This window comes from Echinococcus granulosus, assembly GCF_000524195.1.
Source record: "Echinococcus granulosus chromosome Unknown EG_S00030, whole genome shotgun sequence".
In the NCBI taxonomy this organism is placed as follows: Eukaryota; Metazoa; Platyhelminthes; class Cestoda; order Cyclophyllidea; family Taeniidae; genus Echinococcus; species Echinococcus granulosus.
In genome coordinates, this window is record NW_020170410.1 from 596,016 (window position 1) to 622,062 (window position 26,047).

A 26,047-nucleotide genomic window follows, 5' to 3' on the forward strand; every position below is an offset into this window, starting at 1 on the left:
GTTTTGCCTCTCGTTTAGGGAAGTGCAAAGTTTAGTGTAGCTCTTTTCGTGTTTATAATAGGTTTTTGGAACTACAATTAATCTAGGAAGAAAATTTCATAGCTGAGCTATTTTTATAGTCATTTGGTTTTAGCTTTAGCATAACTTCGGGCTCCTTTCGTGTTATAAAAGGTGCGATATTTTAAGAAAACAATTACAAAAAAAAGAAACTGAGAGCCTCGGGATAAACTTGCAGGAATTTTATCGCAGTGAATTAATCATTCTCAAGAAGTGAACCATTACATTTTTGTCCAAGAATAGGTGAACACTACTGGATTCATTCAACCCAAAAAACATTGAAAAACGGTATCTACCCTGACATTTTGATATGCATACAGGACACAAAATGAGTTTTGTTAATTTTGACAGAAATAAGTATTTGTTAAGAATACACCAAAGCTGCCAGTAGATGCCGTAGAGAGACTTTCACAGCGTCATTTCGCAGCCGTGCAGCGACTCCTGACACTCAAGAGATGTAACGAGGAGAATGCCTCAGGTTTTACCGCCTTCATAATTCATAAACGACTGAGTAATTGCATATGAGCAGGTCAGTGCGAGAGGCACATTGCTCGCAGTTATACCATCACCGGCAGTGCCAATTCCATTTTTGACATGTCAATAGTAGAGCTGACAATGATTTGAGAGAATTGTCAGCGTAGGAATACACTTCTGCGAGCAGTGTCTGATGCCTGTCCGCTCAAATCAAGCGATGTTACTGAGTCGGTTCTCACACTCCCTTGACTTTTATTGTCATCCCAACTTGACTGCTGAATCACAAGTAGTTTGAAGTGCATTCACTCCTCCCAGTGAAACTGCTTTCTGTTTATAACTTCGGTCTCAGCTCAGATATTCTGCGCAACTAACTTTCAGAATTAAAATCGGTTGGTAGGAATGGATCGCTCAGACCGCTTATCTTTGTGCTGTACATTCGATGTTTTAAACCATCCAGGTCCCATTGTTCCACGCAAAACCTTTGCAGTCGATCCATCTAAATGCAGGAGGAACCGTCAAATGGAACTGTCATAAATATCGACAATTAAATTTTGTACGAGTTAAGAGATTACGCTTCCTTCTCAAGCTCCCAGTAATTAAAGGCTTTTAGGATTTAATAATTTGACTTTTAGCAGCACTAAGTCAACACGTATCATAACTAAACTCAAAAGGTCAAGAATTCACAGCCTTTGTAGTAGAAAATTCACTGACTGCTTACGTATATGCAGAAAAATATCTGTGAAAAGCGTAGCTCATAACTGTGTCAGCAGTGTCATGAATCTTTTACCTGATACTGCCAAAATGTCACATTACTTAGACGCATTTATTCACACTACGCAGGTAAAGTTTTTTCTTGAGTTCACAAGTCTTTACACATTTTTCAGCATTTCAATGTCTGTTTTGCTAGAACACCAGACGCAAATATTGTAACAGTAACAGTAGTATATCTCGCATTCCTCCTGTTCGTAAAAGAAGTGTTCACTTTCAACTATTTTTTCATAGAAAGCAAGTACGATGAGGTTCAATTTTTCATTCATTTGTCCGCAAACACTTTTTTCTTCCTTGTTTAGTTAACCTATCGTGAAAAAGAACTGGAAGCTTTAATCCAAAGGTAAGTCAAACAGGGAACTGCAGTTCCATCTAGTCAAGTCTGTGGGCGGTCTCAAATCTTTACATTCTACCATTTCAAGGGCTTCCATGTGAAGCAGACATCTAAACAAGTGTAGTGGGTGAAAGCAGTATCTTAAAGGCTCACTTTCCCCTAGCAAAATATTTCGACTCGCCTTGGATCACATATCACCCTTCTGTTTACCTTAAGGTGTAGAATTACTGTTTATTTGTATCCATACTTAACATCGTTTCTTTTACAGGCTTTGAGAAAAAGTCTGTTTTTTAGTGGAAAACTGTCGAAGTTTTTTTTTACAGTCATGCAGAAAGTTGATGCTGCACCAATTTTGCATGCGATTTGTGTTGCCAAATATGGGAATGGAGGTAAATACGTTATATCAGTGGGTGTATGACAAAAATAGCATAAACATCTTGACAATAATTTTCTCTTTCAACTAATGTGACATTATTTGCAGCACCTAGATGGACTTCGGAGTTGTTCAGAGGGACGATAGCTCCCCAAAACTTTCCTGAAGTGGAAAGAAAACATAATACTAGAACAGAATATGTATTTCCAATGTACAGGAGGACTGGGTCTCGGGGGGGTGCCGCTGGCATGACCCAAAGGCCATGCCGCCCAGTAGAAGTACGATCGCGGAGCCTTAAGTGCCCGAGAAACCAAAACGAGGAGTTAAACATAATCGTAATTTTATCGAACTTCACTGTCATCATGATGCATCAGTTCGTTAAATCTTAAATACCTACTCGTAAAGTAAGAGTTAATTTTTTATATCTTAGACATTTTAATCAATCAGTACATGCACTTAATTTTGCTGTCAACACTATCCTATCACCCCGACAAGGGTGGAGTTGCTTGAGGGAACCTGACGTGTGGAATGCATTTAAAATGCAAAGGGACCTTTTAATAGCTCGTTTACAAGTGCGTATTTTTTCCAGTCATTTCACGAGGCTTAAAGGATGTCAGTTGTAAAGATCTAATGAATGCTTTTACTGCTGTACCACCAAAGAAAAGTCGCCACGTCTGTTAACGGTCATTCACTTTCGGACGACATTTTGCTATCTTTTTTTACATTTGATAATTCTTCCTGGTGAAGTGTTAAAGCTTCCGAAAGGGCTTAAAGTTGACAATGCAATGTGATTCACCTTCTGACCTTCACTGGCTTCATACGATAGAATTTACTCAGCTTTTTTACCATGCGGCTTCTTTTCCAAGTGGCCATCACTTTTTGAGTGATAGTGAATGTTAAATTAAAGAAAAACATATTCACTGCCGCTGCTACTCTAAGCATATCGTTATGTCCTGTGCTCTAAAGTTAGGCTGCAATATTAGTACGTTCACTTCCATCGTCGCGTATGTGACGCTGCGGTTTTCTTAATATGTGGGAAAGTAGCAAAAATAAAAAATATTTAATGCCACAGCAAGATTATAAAACACCAGAAGTGAGGTAGCCGATTTCCCATTGAGATAGTTTCAGGCATCCGACTTTTTAATGTCGTCTGTCAGAAGTAAATTGACCAATTCCTTGTTGCTTTGCCTGACTACACAACCTTCAACTACCTGGTTTCGCCTAATTTCTCTGAAAAGTTGCCGGTAGCTAATTTCCAGCTCAAGCGCATGTTGAATTATCAGAAATACCAACCGTCCTGAAAACCTGACATTTCAGTGATTAATTGCCGGGTCGCCTAAACGTCTGTTTTAGATTTTGCCATATTATTCTTCTAACTGCCATAAATGTCACTTGTGATTGTCATATTTTACCTTAAATCCTTTTTGCTTTATTTCCAAGACTCCTTGGCATGAGTCACTCTCTGCCGGACACTACCGCCGTCATAGAAACTGCCTCTAAAGGGGAAATTTTACGTCAGGTGATTTATTTTCTTAAAAAAAAGCATTTCTACCCTGGAATTCTGAATACTTGTACAAAATAAAAAACGCTCTCCTACTCACACAGAATTAGGCTCAGGTATTGCGTGACATCCATCCAGTCTAACTTTAGCTCTTCAGGTCTTGTCTAGAGCACGCATACCTGGGATTCCAAGTGTCTAAGACTTGACGTGGATCCCTCCTGAACCATCAAAGTATTGCATGCTGTCTACCTCTATTTTTAACTATAAGATTCCTTAGGAATCAACTAATGGTCATTGCTTTTAGCAGAAGTCGTTATACCTAAATGTGAAGCTTGAGAAACTTCACTTTATCCAAAGCAAAACAAAAAGCTCGTTTAATTCTTGCACTGTGACCCCTCTAGCTTTTTCACCTTGCCAACATACTTTAACCGTTCTGGCTCCTGGAATAATAAATATGTCGCTTTTTTGTTATTTCACGCATAGCTGGAGATGCATCTGCTTTTGCTTAATTCGTGTTCAGCACATTGAGGACTGACTTGAAGCCTCTCAAGTAGCTTAATTCATGCGCAAAATTGTCTCCTAGAATCTTCAGCGTATTGTTCGTTCAGTAGTCACATTCCTGCTAAATAGACTTTCCATCAGTACATATTTGACGCACGGACTTTGGGACGAAATCCACTTTCGAAAATATCATGAAAAATGCAATATTTGTTCACAATTTCAAAAAATACCATCTAACATGCAATATCAGAGGGTCGTATCATTTGTGCTTGAAACCTTTGCATTAAGCAATCAAAGACGGTCGAAGCGAGCTGCAGGATATGTGGAATCTCAGAATTCTAATTAGGTAAATTAAATGTCTTAGCTGTTAACGTGCTACTTGATTTGCACATAAGTAGTAGACCATATAGCCAAATTTTTAATTGATTTCTTAGTCCTTTTAAGTGGAGTTACAACGACTTAATTCTTTAAAAAGCTGCAATTGCCAATTCTTGTACTAGTTCAAATTTGCACCGACCTTGAGGGAAGCAAAACTTGCAATTTTATTGCAAAAAATGTGGAAAACTGTACTTATCCCCTGCATTAGACTAGCTTTTCACTTTATTACAAAGGTGAAAATGTATGGAGATGAAGCAGTAATTACTTAACTTGAAGCTTTGTCAACTAAGTAATGGCATCACATCTCACTTCCTCTAATCTCTTGTGTGGTTGTGCATTGCGGCACATTTCAAGAACACAGTTTTTCTGCCACCTGTGAGCGTCTTTTTCTTTGCATTAAAGCTCCTTACTGATTTTTTCACAGGAAGCTCGGTATCTTGCCTGTAGACCGGCGCTTCTGCAGCTTTAAATTGTTCATTTTCCAATTTTTCATCTTACGATAAACAATCAATTCACTTATAGTAGTCTTTGATTCCGGGTAACCACTTTCTGTTATCAAACTTGGGTTTTTCCATTCCATTTTAGCTTCAATGTCAGTCTTCTTTATTATTTTTGAACCTATCCAATAATACATTTGCATTTCTTGCCTTAAAATGGCTATTTGCTTTACATTTTAGGGTGAGAAATGATATGCAAATGGAGTTTTGAAGGTACGGCCTAGATACAGTTACCCAATTCTCACAAATGCGTCATCAATTGTCCATTACGCCGATTATTCTCCCGCCAGTTTTAGCATTATGTAAAACATGGGCTCATGCTGGTTCATATAATGACAACTACATCCAGCGCGAATGCCTCCACAGTTTAGCGACGCGTAAGCCGCCATGATCAAAGTTTGATTTGGTATCCACTAGTTGTCAGTTGCGAAGATATATGTTCATGTGTCAAATCAGAGTTGTGTTTTTTAACGTCAAAAATTGATACACTGCTATAGACCGCTATAATGAAGTAATGACTTTATTCGTTATTAGGAGCTATGCTTATTTTGATTATTTTATTAACCTCGGATCAAATCAAACCTTTTCCGTGTCCATCCACGCGGTTTGTGATCTCCAATTCCGCTCACCGGAAAACTCAAATTAGTCCTTAGTGGCTTTAAAACTAACTGACAACGAAACGTTCGTTATCCAAATCTCAGTTTCTAGCTACCCATAGCCGAATTAACTAACGCATCACAATTGGAGGACCCAGAATTACTCTCCTACAGGTTTACGAGTTTGTTAATTCGAAGGATTTTTTCTACTTGATATGAAGTATATCCAGTGAAAGTGTTAGTTTCCAAATCAAAAATGAAAGGCAAAGGCTTGGGGGTAAAAAAGCTATATATTCACACGAATCGTGCACCATAATACACAGGTGTCTACCAAGGTTTCAAGTACACAGAAGGAAGAAAGGAACAGAAGACGTAGGTACTCAATATTAGCCCGATTTATCATCTCACAGGAATGCGTGGAATAGGCGTCACCTGGTAGCAGTAGAACTGAGAGAGAGATAATGTGAGAACGGACACCAAGGAACAGGTTAACCACAGCCACAGTTAGGTGAAGAGGACAGCCTCAGCAGCAAAACTCCTCTGGTGGTGGAAGCACCAGGTCATCTGGGTCAAAAGTGCTACCCTGTACTGGTGGCGGAGTTTTCGCCGACATGGCGGAGAGGGAGCACGGATAGATGCCGGCGCCTTCAGCCACGCTAGGACGTCTTCTGGGGCCGAAGTCATCACCTCCACTGATCATGGAGAGTGGACGTGCATTTTCGGTTGGATGACGGCTGCTGCGATCGCGTCTGTGAGGTCCAGACGTTTCATGGCCTCGACGGATCGGAGAGTGGTAGTGTGGAAGGAAGGAGAGTTGCGGCTGAGGCACTGAACGGACTGGACGACCCAATTTAGAGTTGTTCACATAGGTTTGACGGCCGGTATGACGCAGGGAGGAACTCATTGAATCTGTGGCTCCGGTGGAGTTGAGGCCCGATATGTCTGTCCCGATATCCTAAAACGAATGCATCACCTTGTCATACATTATTCTTCTAGAAAATCTTGGTCCATTCATTTGCTTGGGTGTTGTGAAATAAAGTTATGTTCAAAATATGACAGATAAAACGCTAAAATTTTGCTAATTTTTGGCTGAACCAATCCATTCTTGATCGTTTTCCAGTTGTAATGGTCGCTTAGAATACTGGATTATCAGCACGCAATAAATTGGTTTCTTTCAAGGCATTTATGTCAGAAATGTCGTAAATTAAGTTAAAGACTCGGCCATTTACTTAACAAATCCCACAGTTATTTAACGTCTAAAAATGAAGTAAACACCTTAGAAAACACTTTTTCGCCATGCTTTTCTGTTTTAAATTGGCTAAATTATATGAAAGTCCTGATAAACACTTAAATGCATAACTTGATTGTAAAGCGCGACCTTGTTGCAATTATCGTCGTGGTTACTACTAAAGTTTGATGCTTTATACGGTTGCTAGTCTTTCCAAAAAAGGAAAAGTCCGCCTTTTTTTTCTTTTTTGCATAAACTTTTGGCGATTTCGAGTCCTTTAAAGCTTTGAAAGTGCATTTCCAGTAAATTTAGGTATTCCATGTAAATATTTATTGCTGAAGCGACCAAGTGATTCGTCTCATCACACGCTTTTCGTCTGAAATACCTGGGTCATTAAGTAACAAAAGTCAGGCTATGTTTTTATTCCATAATCCCACCTGTAAAGACTAAAATACTCATTTTTTTCGCTGGACCGTAAAAAATTTGGTCTACTTGATAGACATCTATAGTTGTACCCGGGATGCGATTTCAGCTCCGCAAACAGCTAATGGGTGCGAAGGTAAAACGTCGTCCAACCCTAAAGGCTGTTTGTCTACCCGGTACCGGGAGTTAACATAACTTAAAAGGTAATTTATGTAACGCCCTTTATCAGTGGTGAGTAATGCCTACCAGAGGTTGAGTGCCAACGCCCCAGAAAAGCCACGATTGGCCAGCACCAAGGCCTTTAGTAAATGTTGCGTGGTAACCGCTGGGCGTAATGCATGAACAAGAAAATAATGCAATGAATTTCCGTGAGACGAATGACTAAGACTAGCCAAATTCAAGTGAGAAAGCCTACCTTGTCAACAAAAGTAATGAGAGAGGTTTAACGTTGTAGTTTTTTATCAATTTTAGCGTTGATTGTTTTGTCCTACCTCCATTAGCCTTGGGGTTTATTGCACACTAAAATTTATTGCATAACACTACTGGTAGCAGCATGAACAAAGTGAAGAAAAATGTGATTTTTCGGCTAAATGAATGTACATGCATAATCTACAACTGCGCACCAGTTTCTTTCTATCAACAGTAATTCGTGCAGCTAGAAGGCTATAAGGATGAGAAATAGCCGAATTACCCTGGTGAACGAGTTAACAGTGTGTGATTTGGGAATTGGCTGAAGACTGCGTTTGCCCGGAACCTGCGTTTGTCGAATAGCTTCAGCGAACTTTGTGTTTGGAAATTTGTGCCGAATTCGGTAGTCGGCCGCATTGTGAATACGTGGGAGTGGCTGTCGACTGCCGCTAGTTCGACCATCCATAATTTGAGGTGAGGTCGCTCGTGGACCAGCTCGGCTACCGGAATGACTGCAAAATGGTTCATCTAAAATGAACACACACAAAATTTCAAGGGCTCGCCAACCACGCTAAGATCAAAAGTGTTTTAATCAGATTGCAGTAAGTTTTTGCTAAGCAGGTATTAGCTACCAAGACCAGTTTTGTGCGTGTTTAGGGTCGGTTTAATTTTGCACGTTGCGGTGTGATTTAAACCAGAGGAAGAGCCTTGAAATTGTAATTAGTGTGTGTGAAATTTCACCCAGTGATCTATCATGACTTCAACGAAAGACTCCGCATGCTTCTGAATATACCAGAGTGTGGCAATCTTGGGTCTGTTTACAATCTCTCCCTATATCTATTAGCGTTGGAGTAGTTTTGGCGCTATGTTTTATCCACAAAGAAATAGTCTACTCACAAGATATTCACTGAACATTTATATGTAGTATATGCCCATTCTGTCATGTTCCAGGCGGTATTACTTGCAACAAGGTCAACCCTAACTACTTATTTTCCAGTGAATAATCCTTAATTGAATTAAGTAGCACAGAGCATTAAAAAGAGAGAGTTGTGATTTCGCTTCTTCCCTTTGAAATAATATGAGGCTTTTAATGATCGGCTTTGGGACTGAGTTAATGCCCTTATGAGGGGTCTCTATTCTGCTCCCTCATGCATCTATGATTACTTTAATTGTACTGCATAATGGATAAAAGCACCCGAATACGTGCAATTACCGGAACTACTTGTAACCCCCAATTAATGTATACATTGTGCATAACTGAACAGAGAGTCAGTGTAATGAAAACCTGGGGAATATTTAGCCGGCATTAAACCAAGCCAGCTTTCTGTTCAAGAAAATTTTAGGGAAATACTTTCGATGCAGGTTGACGAAAATGAATCACGGGCATAAAAGGGTAGAAAAAAAACTAAGCTCCTAAATACGTCTGTCTGGTTGTCTGTCTATCACATGGTCAGCCCAAGTAAAAGGCAGTACTGACCTTCTCACGCTCCAAAAAAAAAGCAAAAGTTGTTACGACGAGGGGCTTTTTGAGCTACACCACAAGGATGAAAGGTTACAGCTTGCATAGTTGAAGGCTTTAAAATGCAATGATTTCAGCCTCTCTCCTGATCAGCCACTAGGATATGCGGAAAGAATTCTTCGAGCAAGATCTACTTTTCATTAGAAGAGCATTCCAACTCCTTTCCTTCTCACTGATTCTAGGGTAAATTGTTTGCCTGCAGTAACTGGTAAGAAAGAGGGCTTCCATCTAATGTAAGGCCTTTTTCAAATAAAGTAGTTTACCATTGTGTACTAAGGGATGCCACAAGAAGAAACTCGATTGAGGTGGCAAGAGAATTCTTTCCGCAAGCAACTAGTCAAAACATCTATCTCCAAATATACTTCAGTATTCAAATCTTGCATTCTTCCTCCAACTCCGATCCCTTGGAACCACTCTTTTGCATACTATTAGATCTTCACTTGGCAGTCAGGCAAGTCTTTTCAACAAAAATGAATGCAAAGGACACCACTGATTTCCTCATCCTTCCTTCCAAAACAAAATGCATGACCTTGGTAAATATATATAGTTGTCATGTTTAAAATAAGGAATTCCTGGCCACTCCGAAAGATATGTTTTTTATGGGAGAATGAACAAATATTTTCGGTGATAAGATGTTCCTGAAGACAAAGGGAAAGTTTTATTTAACTTAACCAATAGTTCTTTTCTGGTTTTAAGCGTGACACTTAAGAAAGATATAGCCCTAAAAACAATGCATTTAGTAGAATTTTTTATCAAGCACACTTAAAGCGACCAAAAAGAATAATCAAACTAAGCCAAAGCTTAAATCGACTTGAAGTTCCAAAGGTCAGATGGCAAAGCTTTCGAAAAAATCACATCTACAACTGGAAAGTATCTTAAAGTTTTCCACAAATTTGAAATGCAACACTAAATTAGTCCAAATGGTGGTATAAAAATCATCCACTGAATCCAAATGACACAAACATTTTCAGCAACGTTAGTACTTTTTAAACCGTCATCAAAAGACCCCAACTCTCTAACTAGCTTGACAGATTTCCTTATCAGTTGAAATGTTTGTTTTACAAAAGTGTGCTCAGCCTTGATTAAAAGAATGGCAGCTATTCAGTGCTGCTGGCTGCCTACATCGTCACCAGAGTTGTTGTTGATTTTTCACTGAATTGTGTTAGCAAGATAGACAAAACGAAAGAGATTTTTGGTGAATGTCCCAAGAAGACACATCCACTTGGAACCATGGGAGCAAAGCAGTATTCCGACTTACTTACCAATGGAATTCCAATATTCGACGACTCTCGGTATAATTGGTATCCGAATAATAAACTTAAGAAAGCGTGAGAGAATCTTACTTAGTAACTGGTGAAGCAGTCTGGAGCTAAATCATGTTCTAATTTACATTTGAACACTTCAATGTAGTAATTATGCATAAATAAGAGATGTACTAGAAACATTGAGGTAGAAGTCTTTTGATTCCAGTACAGGCCCGTCTTACCATTCCATATTTTACCTTTTGATTGGTTTGGAATGATAAGTAAACCTTAGGTTGATGACCAAAAACTGCATTAAATGAGAATCGCTCTCAAAATAAGACAGACATATTGTCACACTGGGGAATAAAACAGCATTCAGATGGACCTCTGGGAGCAACGCCTAAACTTTTCCCTTATAATGTACAGGATATTACGGCCCACACATGACTCATCTACAACAAATATTTAGTTTCCTACCCGTGCTAGAGGCACTACTCTCCCCGGGCGAGATGCATTGACTGTGCTGGGGCACATGCATGGGCAGCATGGGTGAGTAGGGGGCCGGTCCGTTGTTGTGGTTCACGCGCCCTGCCATGCTGACACTACGTTGGACGATAGCTTTCACTGCAGAACTTGACGCACCACTGGCCAGAGTGCTATGGCGTGAGACGACGAAGTGCTCCTTTTGGCCAGAGCCGGGTCCCTCGGGTTTGGGGCGTGTCACCTCCAACACCACGTGGTTGGATTTCAGGTTTTCCAGCAGTTTTACCACCTCTGCATGCGAGGCTCGTGTGACGTCCTTGTAGTTGATCTAAATAAGGGAAAAAGAGGGACTGTTACTAAGATAATCAGTATCTACAAGAAAACAGCCCTACGTATGGTAAACCTTCGATTCTACGACCTTGACGATTGTGGTGGTATGTTCATTCCGAATAGATTAAGAGATGCATTCGTAAATGGCAGGCTGAAAATACAATAATAAGAAAAGCTGAACTGTCATTCATTTTACTTGCAGCTAATGTCATTAGCTTTGGACATTCTGAACTGCGTAATAGGGTCTTGCCTCAGTAACTACTTCATCGCATTAAAGATAGATGGTTGCGACGAATTGGACTAAAAATTGCGGTTTTATGAGGTCACGAAGTCTGCGCAGAATCCACTAGTATACGCATTTCCAATTTTCATTTTGAAAGACGAATGAACTTTAAACCCTTCACCCTAAGGTTATTTACAGCATCCATGCTACGAAGCAATTGGCAAGGAGGAATAGTAGTTTTGTGCAATAAAACGGTCAAGGATAGACACCCACACACCTTAGCATAATGTCTTATCAATAAAATAATATCAGGTCGTACAGAGGTAACCTTTTAACTGTGGTTGTTCAAAGCTTGACCTGATAGAGGCTATTACTAAGTGGTCCCGGGACCGAATTTATTTATTTTATATGCTGTACTATGCAAAGGTAATTCAAGGAGGAGTATTTGCTCGATTTGGAACTGCATTACAAATTTATAGAGATTAAAGTAAATGTAATTTTTAAATAGTATCTTCTGATGCATAGACTGACGCCCATCCGCATCGCATTTTCTGGATAAAAGGCCACAGAAAGTCTACAGATTGTAAATATATGCTTAAATTTGTGTAAATGACGTAATTTTCTGTTGTACAAGGATGAGGATGTACAAAGGCATTGCATCCAGGCTGCATAATGGTATTATTATCTCGCGTCAGTTAGACACATTGGGTCAGACTGGCGTTAATACAACAAATGACATCTACCGCGCCGCCCTGATGCCTAGACGGCTGGTCATGTGAAAACAATACACTTGGCTGTAACGGCTAACCCTGATAAAAGAACCTGCTGAGACGCTCTTGTGTGGGATAAGGCACAACCACTATTTAGTCAGTATAGACCCCAATATAAAAACCATGTAATTAAACCGCTTCCAACTTCAATTTCATTTGGAAGTACAGCATAAAGACATAAGTAAGTGAACAGGTACGGCCATGCATAAACAAGCCCATCGTGGCTACCTTTCCAGCTTCTTTTGATTCTAGGCCACATAAGTCAAAAGTACGGATTTTAGGCCTGAGAAACATGAGCAGTCTTGTGCAGATGTAGTGCACATTTGCGGGATCACTTTCAAGATTGAAGACACAGTTATGCAGCAGATGAACTATAAAAGTATCTCGTAGTATGCCATGTCTGCCTACATACATTCACAGATTGAAAGTCTTTTTTTTCAATTACCATTGAAGATTCAAAATCCAGCAGTGTTCGTGGAATATAACCAATTTGCTATTTACCAGACCACTAACGTGCTGTAATGGAGTACATTTTTTCATGGCAAATGGGAATTTCACATACATTATAGTGCAGTATGTAGTTATCTCACTATTCTGCATAAATTGTTTGAAAAAATCAGCTAAATCATTACATTACTCATTTGTGTTACCCTCTGGCTTGGGATAGTTATTAGGAAAGAAGGCATAGGCGTTGATAGCGCACAGCTGGTGGCATTTCTGACAGTACGCTGTTGGAGCTGTCGTTTTAAGTCGGAATAACCACAAAACAGCTAAAACATTGGCACGATTGTGTTAGAGCCTTTTGCTACAGTCAAGGTGGGTCAGGCTAGATCAGCACGTGTGCTTATTCTAGGGAGTTTGATAGAATTTAGCGACACACAGAAATGCTTGCTTCGCGTTCACAATGTCAGTGTGCTTGCCAAAACTGATTGCGCGTTCTCGCATGCACGGGGTACAACCGGAGAGATTAGGAGAGAAAGGCGGGTCAAAAACACCAACTTGGTCTTCATTAAGCTTTTGTGTGAATGTGAGCGTGCTCGCGTGTGCAACAAAGTAATCTACCTCTATCTACTCCTCACCGTGTATTTAGCGACGGACGCATTGGTGGTGGCGGTGGTGGTGAATTACGTGATTACTCACTTGCATGCATTGCCACGCATGGGAAGGACTCTATACCCCTATATTTATGCTTTTATACACCTGGCTATCCTCACATTTTCTTGCCGTCGAAGCAAGAGCACAAGGAACTAAATACTATCAGTTATGATGGATTATCTTCTGTCCCTAATTGTGGTGGGCGTTACTTGGCTCATGGCTGTTTTAGAACATTCTGACACTAAATCAAAGAAACTTTTGTGTATGTCACTGTCTCACCTGTCATATTGAATAAATTTCGTGAAGTTGTGGATAAGTTATTAATAATCCAGCACTGTCAATAGTTGGAAGCATCAGCAACTGTTATGGCTGTTAACGGAAGACACATCTTTGATGTTTATGGTCATGGAAATAAGATTCTTTCAAGGCTTGAATCCATTGGGAATGTAACTTAAATATCCAGTCCTTTGCGGTGATTTATTATTCACCTTGAATGAACCAAAGCATTTCATTTGACCGCTGTTTTTGATTGACTACCTATGCAACGAACGCTGACGAACTTGCGCTACCTCTTAGGGACAGGTGGAAAAATCCCCCTGTTAGTCAGGACAGAAAAAGTGCTATCACTTTAGTGCACCACCGGTGGATAGGCCTGTCTTATGGCATCTTTACCATACTTCGAGTTCCTTTTTTTGCGAAATTCGTGTTTTTCGCCATTACTGTGTCACCCACACCGTATGTGATTCACGCGCAGAATGACGGGTTTGTGCCTAAACAATTAAAACCGCCTCTCACTCGTGGCTTCCTGATGTGGTCTTCCTCTTCTACCGAGTGGAACGCTATATTTGACAACTCCATCACTCTTGAACCCAGGGTTAGGAGGTCAGGGCCACGTGGGTACTTCGGTCCTCTGGCAAAATAAATTACATATGCACGTGTAGCTCAGATTGGCTATACGATCCAGGTGATTAAGTGAACCTCGGAATTTCATGACAGCAGAAAGACTGTACACACACAGACACACACCAAAAGAATAATAGCTGTTATTATCCTCTGTATCGTAGCCGGTAGTGGGACCACGGCAAGTTCAAACAATAGCTAACAGCTAAAACGATTCATCTGTTTATATAGACAAGGTGAAAAGTATCTTGTGGATTGATTAAGTGGCGGTCTTCAGTAAGTTGCATTCCAAAAGCTTACTTGACTAATTTTAACAAGAATATGAGAAACAGATTTACCTTAAGAACATAATCGCCTGCACGGAGACCAGCGTTGAAGGCAGGACTTGCGGGCTTCACATTTTTGATCTGTTGGAGGCTTGGTTTTGTGGAAGTGGGTACAAAACGTTGAACAGCCAATAGGTCTATTGGGAAAAAGCAGGAAGTTTCCATGAATGTAAACATTGCAAATTGCTCATGATTTAGTTCAATTGATTTTAAGGTATGCCACATTTGAGTTCCATAAACTATACTGTAACACCTCAGTTTTCCACTCACCGTAAAATGATGCACGATAAACTAAACTTACTCTGTACAGTTCCTAGGGATAGACCGAGGGTAGGAACGCGCGGAGCATCAGGCAAGTAGGCCTTGTGAAGGGTCACAGTGCGAGTTATTCCGCCTACTTCTCTTACCCTTGATTCAATACCAGAGGGTCTAGTAATCACAGAAGTGGGTGAACCGGCACCTGACCGATCTGGTGACATGATGGGTGACCTTGGAAAATGGTGCGAGTCGCGTTGTCTAGGCGACACCGGACGTGAAGAGGCATTTTCTACAACTGCAAAGGGATTGGCTGGAATGGGGGCACCCTCCCTACCTGTTGCCGATTGTCGCACGGGCACTGTCCTGTGATGCAAAAATGAATAGTAAATAAGTGACCTAGAAGGGCTTCTATAACTACTCTAATTTCATACGTTTAATGTAGTAAAGTTAAACCATGTTTATTGTTCTAAGCTCTCCCGTACCAACTTAAAACCGTTATTCTTAGACATCGGTGTCTAGTACTATTTCTTAGAGTTTTCTATTGAACTGGAGGCACTACTGGATGCGAAGTTCAGCTCTTTGTTCTTCCAATTTATGAAATATTTTGGGAATAACCTTTGCAGTTAGATTATGCTGAAAAAGTCTATGGATGTTCATACTTAAAACTCAATTCAATTTTTTTCCTTAACTGATGAAATTTCCCTGAACCTTCGGTTTAATTATCCAGCGGATGATTGCAATTTGTCTATTTTCGCCTTCCAAATGAATTATAAGGCCTTCACAATGAGTCCGCCCAAATGGTCTATCAAAACTTGTTTTTTATTCCCTACCGTCTCGTGCCGTACCATTCTTTGAACCAGAAACTAAATCCATATCCAGAATCGTTTAAGCAACGGTCTGTAGCAGCTTAAACTGTCGTCTAACTATTTCATGGGATGTTTATGTAAACTTTCTCATAAACAGTTGGTTAAATTTAGCTCATTTGTTGCCAGGGTCTGGGAGGAAAATTGACTGTCACAGTCTAGACATTTTCTTGTTCCTACTTGCCACCAACACCTTCCCTAGCGAACTGGCCAGTTCAATAGCTGCTGGGACTACGAACATTACATATCTTTTAACCAAATTATTTACTAGACGATTTTATACATTCAACTACCACAAACTGATGAAGACTATGTGCTACATTTCGAGACCCCGAGCTCAGTAAAGAAAATGGAGCGTCCCATGTGTAGCCTTGGTAGCAAAAGTACCAAAAGAGCCCTAATCGACCTTCAAGTACTGTCGCTTTGTTGAGTAACTGCTTACTGGATTTCGTATTCATCATCCCGAATTCTCTGACTCAGCTGTGACCGTGTGGGAGTGGGTGTTCCATTCGATAATTTCAAAGCATACCAAACGGGTAACTTCTTATTCAACTCTCTACACATAAACGTTAGTCGTTTGTCCTAGTCTTTTTAATGGTACGCAGAAAGAACATGAAGGAATGTTGGGGCGGGGAATGATAACAAGGAAATATGATGCAAAACCCACTTCAGCAAGCGTCATTCAGTACACACTTACGTGTGTAGTCACTTACCCTATAGGTACGTTATGCCGTCATGAGCACTACCTTACATTGTCACGTGGTGCTGAGAAAAAGTCAACTGTTTAGACGAGGAAAAAGTACGTACTCGAAGTTTGCTGCTCAAATGCTAGAAGTCAAACAGCATTGAACTTTTATTCCATACATTCATCTTGTGAACCGGAGTTAGCACTTAGGGGAACGGTATGGTAACTAGTTGATATAGTTTTCTTTGTGAATCAAGACAATACTTGACTGGGGGACCCTTTTGACAGCTTGCAAAGTCTTCGCATGAGTATACAAGAATTATGCCCCTCCTTCGTCTAGTCTAGAGCGCGTTGCAACCTAGGCGAATTTAATGATATATTGCAACACTATTTATGAGGTGCCATTTAAACACAAGTCAAAGAAAATAATGTCACGTCAAAAGTATTCTACTTCCATACAATAACGACGAAGTAGGCTTTACATCCGCAGTGCGACTTCCAGATTATGTGTAGGCTAGTGTTTTTATGAAATAAAAGAAGAGAATAAAAATGCGGGGCTGAAGTTCTGATGTCACCAAAGGTTAAAGTGCCACGCCCACGCTCCTGAAGTCACTCCTTTAATGCAGTTTGCTACGACTGTTTAGCGTAATACTCATTTTCTCAGGTGACAAGTGTCAAGTCTGAGCAGTGGTCATCGTAATTCAACCAGAGTCAAGCATAGAAGGGTAAAAACCGTTTATTTGCAACTCCATTTCAGTGTTGTATTTTGCAACACATGCCTTTTAAGGTAAGATACCAAATAAGATGCCTTTAAATGTAGCTCCTGAAAGAAGTGCTTTTGAAAATGTGATTTTTATCGTGAATCAAGGCCAATAATGAGAGGCTTATGGGAAGTTTTAAATGACAAAAGCAGGGAGGAGTGGCGGCTGAACATGTCAAGACGTGTGCTATTTCACCTTGTATCAAGGTTGGTTGCTAGGTTTACGCATCACATCAAAGGGGCTAGCAGTGGTTCATAAGTCATTTTATGGGTATGCTTACTGAGCGTTGGGGCAAGGTTCTCACTAGTGGTTTCGGCTATAAGGCAGAGGACGCAGAGGCCTACCTATGTCAATTTAAATTCACAATGAGAAGCGGCAAAAGAATAGTAGAATCGATGGGGAAAAGCGTTTGAAGAGGTTGCAGGGACTGTGGGTGAGGGTGGCGGAATTACCCTTTGCCTGGTTTCGGGACACTTCAAAGGGGCTTTGTGCAAAGGACTGCCATGTAATTTATGAAATAAACTCAACATCAAATAGGTATCTACTTGTCAAACAAAAATTTTCTATCAGTGTTGCAAGTTGGCACCATATTACAAAATTCTTAACATGAAGCAATGAAACCATAGGTGGCTGCTAGCACTCATAACGGTTCTCTATAACCACTATAATGAAGAATGGTGTTAGTTAAATTGAACTGACAATTTTAAACCACTCTCGTATTCCTGCCACACAAATAATAGAGAAATGGTCCATTTTCAGAGGTACTGCAATCGGTTTCTTAACTTCAGTCGTTTGGTCGGCATAAAGGGGTAAAGAATACTACGTAATTACCTTTGTCTATTTATAAGGTTCAGTTTGTTTCGGTCGTTGGGATTACCAATCTTTGAAGCTCAAGTTACAGCTTTTAAAACGTACCGGTGAGGGTAGGAAAAATGTATTACAGCCATTTGCCTTCAGTCCGTAAGTAGACAACGAAGTAAAGAGGCTAATAGGTTATTTGCATCATGACAAGCAAACTAACTCTCTTCTGGCTAAATGTGCAGCTGTGGCAGTGTCTTGTGAAGACCAGGGTCGTTCGGGCGAGAGGTTTGATGTCGGTGCCGTTCTAAATTGACTGAGAGCCTTTGTATCCACCACGCCGAGTTGAGGACTCGCCATTCGTAACTTGGGACGACTCTGAAGCTTGATTGGCATCAAGTCAGCCACCTCGTCGTCCTCCAGATTCGAGTCCTCGTTGAGAGTGTGGGACGACTTCCAACTCCTTAGGCGCCGGCAGTCGTGATTCGGGCTCGTAGGATGGTCTGGGCAAGCACGGAGAAAAAGTTTACTCTTTATTCACTGAGTAGAGTCTTTCAATAAATCGTGTTAAAGTGGTAGCGTTAAGGCTACTTTATTGGGTGTGAAATTTCTAGCTCCTTGATCTGCAAAATTTATAAATCACACTTCTTTATATTTATTTTATTATAAAGTGATCTCATCAACAAATTTTCAATCAAACCATTTATTTTGTAATAAGCCTTAAAACCGTTTCCAGAAACACGGATAAATCAGTTACTGGCAAAATGCAACTCGATGCCAAATGTAACTCCAAAAATCACTGCACCAAATGCTTTTCCCCTTGTAGAACTCAAAAAAAGTTCACAAGGTGAGCAAACCCGAACAATTTTTAGTAAATGAAATACGCAAATTTTTTTACTACTTACAAAAGGAGGAGGGAATATCCCCAAAGAGACGAATCACTTTAGTGCATCATGTGTACACCTACTGAAAAATCAATTGTTATAAAGCGTACAGACTTGAGTTTCCTTCCTTCCTAGCACGACAGAGCGTTTGCGAATTCACAGGTGTATCTTTTAGCAGTCAGGCGAGTTGAAACAATAATTTCACAAATTTTTGTGCCGCTTAACCTATATGTCTTTTTTACGGCACTGCGGGGGGATTTAGTTAGGGAAAACCTGCTCCTGATTTGCTCATTGCGTTTACCACTTGGTCATCCAAATATGGAACATTCTGAGCTAATTTCAAACGTTTGAATTTTAAGATATTTAATTTCAGGTACTTTTGGAGCCCCTTGAATTATTTTAATTGCCAGTTGATATTTCGTGAGGTGCAAAGTGTACGATTTTTTCAAGCAGCAAACCAGAAGGCTAGCATCTCTAGCGATTTCTTTGGACCATGCAATAGGTATTTTCCATGCCACAAATAAACACTTAAGCTCGAGATCATGATCTTTCGCATGGCTAACAATGCATGAAATCGAGTAGTTTCGTTTTAGTAGCAGACCGTATTCTTCATACTGACCCAGAGAGTGTAGAAGATCCGAGTTGAGACATAGTTAAGTAAGGAGGACATAGGGTTAAAAATGGTACTTCAAACTTGGCGTAAGTAATATTTGCAACGAATCAGTGAAGAAATTGGCTTCATTTCACCAAATGAATTAATGAGTGTCTGAAGAGAAAATCTTATCAACCATTCACGCCCACTCAGCACAGTGGTTAAAATAAGATAAGATGCAAGAAAATGCCAGATTTAAACATTCTTTTTCAGCTATAAATGGCATTTACTGGACCCTTCAAAATCCAACTGTCGCATTTTGCAGACATTAAACTGTATATCAAATTAAACCCGGCAGCATATAAAATTCCTTCTAAGCTTTTTTCTGTATTCATCGTTTTCCATAGGTCAATCAGCTGTCGTTGAAGGAGAAGATGGAATAGATAGTACTTGTCATTTAATAAACACTTTACTGAAACAAAAATATTTGCTAGTTTGTTGAGTACCTGGTTCCAATTTCACAACCCAGAAAATTAAGCTGATTTCAGCAGTAGTTAGAGAAGAACCTATCTTATCTGACCTCCTTTTTTCTGTGTGTATCCTTACCTGAGCGACTGTTAAAGTCAACACCGATTGTGGTGTGCTAACAGAGAATAAGGAAAAAAAGGAAATAAATCTTAAAAAATGGCTATAACTAAGCCTCAAGTAGCATAATGAACAGTTTAGGGGAGCAGCCTGGAGTAGACATGTTTGGACAAGACTATAGGGCATACTTGTCCGTTTGCAAGTCAGAACCTACATTCATCGGGCTTTATTTACCACCAGAATCCCAAAAGCACTCCTGTCCGATAATGGCGAGGGCAATGCAATTTCAAAAGTGATGAAACAGCTGGTCACACTCAGTTTATTTCTGACGTTTTCACCAAATGATAGCACAAACACGGGGTCGTGAAGAATGTTAATTAGCAATGGCTAATAATGCTTTCCTACCATCCACTGAAAAAAACTAACCCCCGCAATTACTAAACACGAGCACTTATTTTCACATGCTTTGAAGCAATTTACAGAAGCTAGAACACACAATAAATACTCACGGTTTGTTTAAGTATACACAAGCCTCTCCTAAGAGGAAACTACATGCGCTGCTCACATGCAGCAGCAAGCGGAAAACACTCCCCGCAAACCTGTATCTTCCGCCCAGGGTGTGGGGAAGAAAGAGATGACCGCAAATAATTCACTCAGTGAAGGTCTCTTAAACCTTTCCGCATAGTCCATTATAAACGCTTGAAAACAGATAAGGATGCAGAAATATCTCACCAGGGCATATCCATTAGCCGCTAAGCCACATCCACACGTATGCAGCGACACCATCCTCTTACCTGAGTCCACACATGCGATGCATATGAGGAGAGGCAATGACAGATTGGAAAGCAGGTAAAAAAGAGTAGTGTCGGATTCAAATAGCAACATGTTCAGGATTAGGGAGTAAATTTTCCTCCCACAACCCGTGGATATGACCATATCACGTCCTATTGGTATTTGTTGTAATCGTACAGGAGGATAAGAGGGCACTTAGACTATCGCCTTATGGCTCTGGTCATGATGCCCATAGCTGCAGTCTTCTGGTATTTTTGTGTCAGAACGTCTTTAGAAATAACTCTAGAGCTACAGAGCCTGGAGTGGCCTCTGTGTTCCAGGAGATTACATAATGAAGTTCCAACGTAACCAGTTCATCAAAAGCCCACTATGTTGGATCTTGAACTGGGAAAATGCTTTTGAAGATTTGGTGGAGCAGTAAACAGCGATAGAAAACAAGCTTTGAAATTCAGGTTATCCAAATTTCAGGCCCTTATTTTCAGGATTTGGAAAAAACCTCTTGTTGCGATCGTTTCAGATCTGGGAATTGGGGGCTCCACTGTGGCTCCAAAACTGCGGAAAATGGCCAAAAGTTCTCCTAGGGTAATAAGCCATATTCGCATTTTACTATTAATGCGAAAACGTCTGGTGTTAATGAGCTGGAAAAAGTGAACTTCCCCTTACACTGTCTCTATCTGCATAAGTTAAATTGAGTGCCAATTTGCATGACCCGGTACACCCAATTCTAAGTGCTCAGGTTGAAAGCGACCTAAAAAGAAGGGCAAGACTAGCAGAGCGAATGGGATAGTCGGTGAATTCAGTGAAAAATAAATTCCTGCTAATTGATCTCATCCATTATTCGCATCATCGCTAGAACTAAGAGGAAAACACCGGCAAAAGAATTGCTCATAGCCTTGCATGTGCTTTATGATGTTTTGAAAGTAAAATTATACAACTGCAACTACCAATCACGTGAAAATTCCCATGGTTTCTACAACTTCCATTAATTATGCGAAGTGACGCTTTTTTTCGGGGAAATGAAACTCGAAAATTGATCCATCACACTGCTAGAACACTACACAAAACTGGGGGAATGAAAAATTTGGTTACAGAAGGGGCAATGACACTGGTAATTGTAGACCTAATTACCCATGAAAAATAACAATCACATATTCATTTTAAATTTGAACTCTAAAAAAATCTGACCTACCTGTTGTGTTCACAACCTCAGTTAATCCACGGACGATCTTCTGACGTCGAATACGACGAGGATTGGACCTTTCTCGAGATGACTGAACGACACGAGTCCTTACTGCATCCTCCGCATCTTTTTTTCCGTCACTATTCTTCTCTTCCTCCTCCAGAAAGCGCATAAGATCGCTTTCAGAACATGCTCGACCTCTGAGAAGACACAGAGGTGAAGGGGATGGTGATGGGGAGGCAGGAAGATTTTGATGAGAGCGGTAGCCATCGGTGACTACTAAAGAGGCCTGATGTCGAGAGGGACTAACAGGGAAGGGTATCGTGACACTCCGTGAGGGACCCTTGCGTTCAGCTCCCAACACAGTCAAGGTCACGTAATGGTCCAATGGTGACGCCTGCAGAGGTGCAGTCATTGGTTTGCGTTTCTGGTTATAGGTTGGAGCTGGAAGGAAAGGGCCACCTATGCAAAAGAGACCGAGTATTCACACTTTTTGAACGTGTGATGACTTGAAACCTGTTCTAACGCATTTCGCATCGATGTTACGCAAAGTTGACGTTCGAGAAGTAATGTTCGTGTGTGCGTGCCTGGAGACGTGCATGATGCTACCGTTATTCACCTTTCACTTAGCCACCAAACGGAGCGGCACAGACAATATTTTAGTCTCTTGGGTGAGAGATCTGTATGGAGATTTAATGTTTGGAATTTTGATCAAGTTGATGAATCTACGCTATACGGTATCTCGTAGAGCAATTTCATTTGGAATGTATACATTCTTGTTGAAGCCTTTGTGTAAAAAGGACTGGCACTGAATTAATTAATCAATTACAGGAGTCTGATCAAAGGGTTTTTTGTCCATGCATATACTTCTGCTTCTACCAACTTAACCATCAATTAATGTTTCCTTTTTGTGAAATTCCTGGATTTTTCTTAGAATCATGAATCCATTTTCGCAAAGACAACAGAAGGCTGTATTACTGCATAGAACTTAAATCAGTGCCATTATAATATTTCGGGAAACTGTTTTCATTCAGTCTGTGTCAAGATATTAACATAACGCATGTTGCTGCATGGTCAAATCCAACATCTTGAATAGCACGTCTTTGAGTGAACAAAAGGAGCTTCGACAAAGACCTACACAACTGCTTAACGAGTAGCATGCATTTAAGTAGGCATGCTTTAACTAGGTGGCAAGTTTGGCATTAAAAAACTCTTATATATCTGGGGCGGTGATGGGGCCTGTGCTACAGAATGCTCTTATAAATCTCAGTTTTCGCTGCGTCACTTATACTGGAAAAATGCACCCTAATGGTATAAATGCAAAATTTTTTATAAACTGAAAGAAACGTACAAATGCTGCCCTCTGAGCCTCCGATTCCTCTCACATTGGCACCAGCACCTACACGAAAACTGCTTATAATTTCGGCGACTTCGTGATTACCACGAAGCTGAGCTTCCTGGAAGGGTGTGTGTCCATCATCGTTGGTGAGGGCTGGATCGGCACCCCAGTAGAGCAGACGTCTGGCCGTTGCACACTGTCCGGTCATGGCTGCGTAGTGCAACGGTGTCTCTCCTCCGCATCCAATTATCCGGTGCAACTGCGGCTGTCCCCGGTTAGACTGACCTCCCTGCTGACTAGACTTGGTTGCTGACCGGGTGGGAAGGGCTGGAAGACCCGGAGGATCTAGTGGTGGACGTGGAAGGGATCTAGCATTAACGTCTGCACCGTACATTATTAGCAGGTTGATTTGATCGGTACGGCCTAGTAGAGCAGCCTATGAGAAGAAGGAGATAGATAATTTTCATACGTCACACTTATGGCTATCAACAAACTACTCTTCAAGAAAACCTACCTGGTGGATCTCCTGCTTACCGTCAGCGTCGTATATCTCAATCTGGGCATACTCATACAGCAGTCTGTGGCAAATTCTTGTATCAACATCACCGAGAATATTGTGATAGAGTGGGGTCAAGCCATTGGCGTCCAAAGTATTGGGAGATTGTCCGAAATCAAGCAGAGCCTTAACTGCTTCGAAATTGCCTATGGAGGCAGCTTTATGCAACGGAGTCAGTCCATTTCTAGTCCGAAAGTCTTTATGCGCTCCGCCTGAGATTAAAGCTTTGATCATCTCTAAAGGCCTTGGTCTAGCGACGGCCACAGATAAAGGTGATTCTTGAGAATTACTAAACACTGAAAATTGCTTCCTTACCTTCTGTTCTTGGACAAATAAAGTTGGGGTCGAATCCCTTCGAAAGATATTTTTCCACTTTTTTGACATCGTCTCGGGCGACAGCACGAAGAAAAGATTGCGGGAGATTTTTGTTTTTATCATCTGTTGGCAGGCTTATGTGTGATGGGGGACAAAGTCGCCTCTTTCGAGTAAACTAGAATCGAATCAAATATAAAGTAAAGAGCAAATTACCTCTAGATTTGAGCTTAAATCATCAGTAATGTAAGCAGAAATCGGGCGGTCCTCTTCGAGAAATTTCCCATTTCTTCCATTGGAAGGAGGGACAAAAAGACCACAATTTATGCTATCAGTAATCTGAGATCCGAACTCTCCAAGTAGTTTCTGTTTGACATGGTTTACCAAAGCTTTCGATGAGACGAATGCGTAAACTTGTTTTGATAAGGGAGTTATTAATATCTTGATAAGCAAAGTACTATTGACATCTTGTACGCGAAAAGAAGAGTCCGAGGACGTTGCGCCTCCCGAAAAGCGTCCAGAATCAGTATCACTTGATTGACTATTAATAAACTTTTTCATGATTTAGGATTGCGCATCTAAAAATATTGATATAGGAAGGTAGTTTTAGTAAATTATTGAAGTGACTTCATGCTTCGGTGCAAACCAACTTGAGATAAAAGGGAATTTTGAAAAGAACCTGCTACATATTACAAAGATAAAAAAATAATTAAAATGTGGAGCAAATCCTTCTCAATTAAAAGGAGTAAAAGGAGTCAAAAACCAATGCAAGTAAGAGAAATATGTTAAAATGGCAAATTGCAAGTTCCACTGATTTCCGTATTGCACTGCCGAGAGTTAAAAAATTAATCAACCAGAAAATAAGTTGCCTGGATCATGAAAATGAGATCATATTTTCCGGTATTATAAAGTGCCCCTACTAGCACGCCCTGTGGGAGATCTGCCCGACTCAAAACAGCGCTTAGGTCACAGCCAATGGATCAACGAGATATTTTATAAATGTAAACACACTTTGCGACACCAACGTTCTGTTATTTTTTGTACTAGTATAACAAAAGTAAATGACTCAAATAGCAAACAACCCTAAATTGTTAAAGAAGCAGCAAAAATAAACTATAAAGGCAGTACGCAACAACGGGATATAATAATTTTTACTACAGAAGTCATGTTAATCTGCTAAGTACTATTTACAATGAAAAAATGCAAAATTTTTTACTGCGGAGTTGTAGGGAACCAAATAGTCCTTTCGTGCTCCATACATTACAAAATCTGTACAATACACCAGAAGGCTCAAAGTACAGCCAGATTTTGCTTTTGACACTCTTTTCATACGATCCTGCAAAGTAGCACTACAGGATACCTTTGTTATTTTTCATTTATTTTTGATGAGATCGCATACCCATACTGGATTTCAAACATTACTTAATAACTTTTTTGATATTCTACTTAAGATTACCCAACTTCGAACATTGTCATGCCAAATTAACCCCATTCTTTGCGTGCAGAGGCGGTGTGGCGCCACTTTGATGCCTAACGATTGGTGCCTATCGTCTGTGTTAAATAGTGAGCAGCACAAAACATGTAATACGATAGTGGTGTATCCCTCAGTTCTGGTGAGGCGCCACTTTTGTACTTCGAATTAGCCTCCTTGTACCTCGTTGGGTGGGCTGGCCTTTTGGGCTATGCCAATAGCCCAGACACCTTCTCCGTGCTAAATATATATTCTACCCGAGTATTGTGTCTTCCTTCGTCTTCAAGGAGTCTCGGGACTTTAAAAACATGTTGAATTTTATACCTTTGTATTTTAACACCATAGTGGTTGAATTTCAAACAGTAACCCAAGATTTTTAAAAGGCCATAGCTGAAGTGCATTGAGTCACCTGTACATTTGCAGTGTGCAAAGCAGTTATGGAAAACGTTTATTCCTAATATTAGAAGGAGAGCACTAGCTATCTGCCCGTCACAAATGTGGCAAACAGTTTGTCAAGTAATTAACCATTATCTCCCTATGAGT

At 40.4% G+C, this 26,047-nt stretch overlaps 1 protein-coding gene across 1 annotated transcript; it reads right to left on the reverse strand. All coding sequences in view use genetic code 11, as the record gives it.

Annotated features, from left to right (window-relative positions):
- Window positions 1-6,002: 6,002 nt before the first annotated feature.
- EGR_04687 (SH3 and multiple ankyrin repeat domains-containing protein) lies at window positions 6,003-25,294 on the reverse strand (the record flags this gene model as incomplete). Its single annotated transcript, XM_024493936.1, has 13 exons — window positions 6,003-6,434; window positions 7,822-8,066; window positions 10,779-11,112; window positions 14,441-14,565; window positions 14,730-15,049; window positions 15,992-16,105; window positions 18,017-18,296; window positions 21,836-22,288; window positions 23,178-23,601; window positions 23,680-23,999; window positions 24,037-24,211; window positions 24,250-24,585; window positions 25,250-25,294. 13 exons carry the CDS (start codon window positions 25,292-25,294, stop codon window positions 6,003-6,005), a joined length of 3,603 nt encoding a protein of 1,200 aa, XP_024351689.1.
- Between the last annotated feature and the right edge of the window lie 753 nt (window positions 25,295-26,047).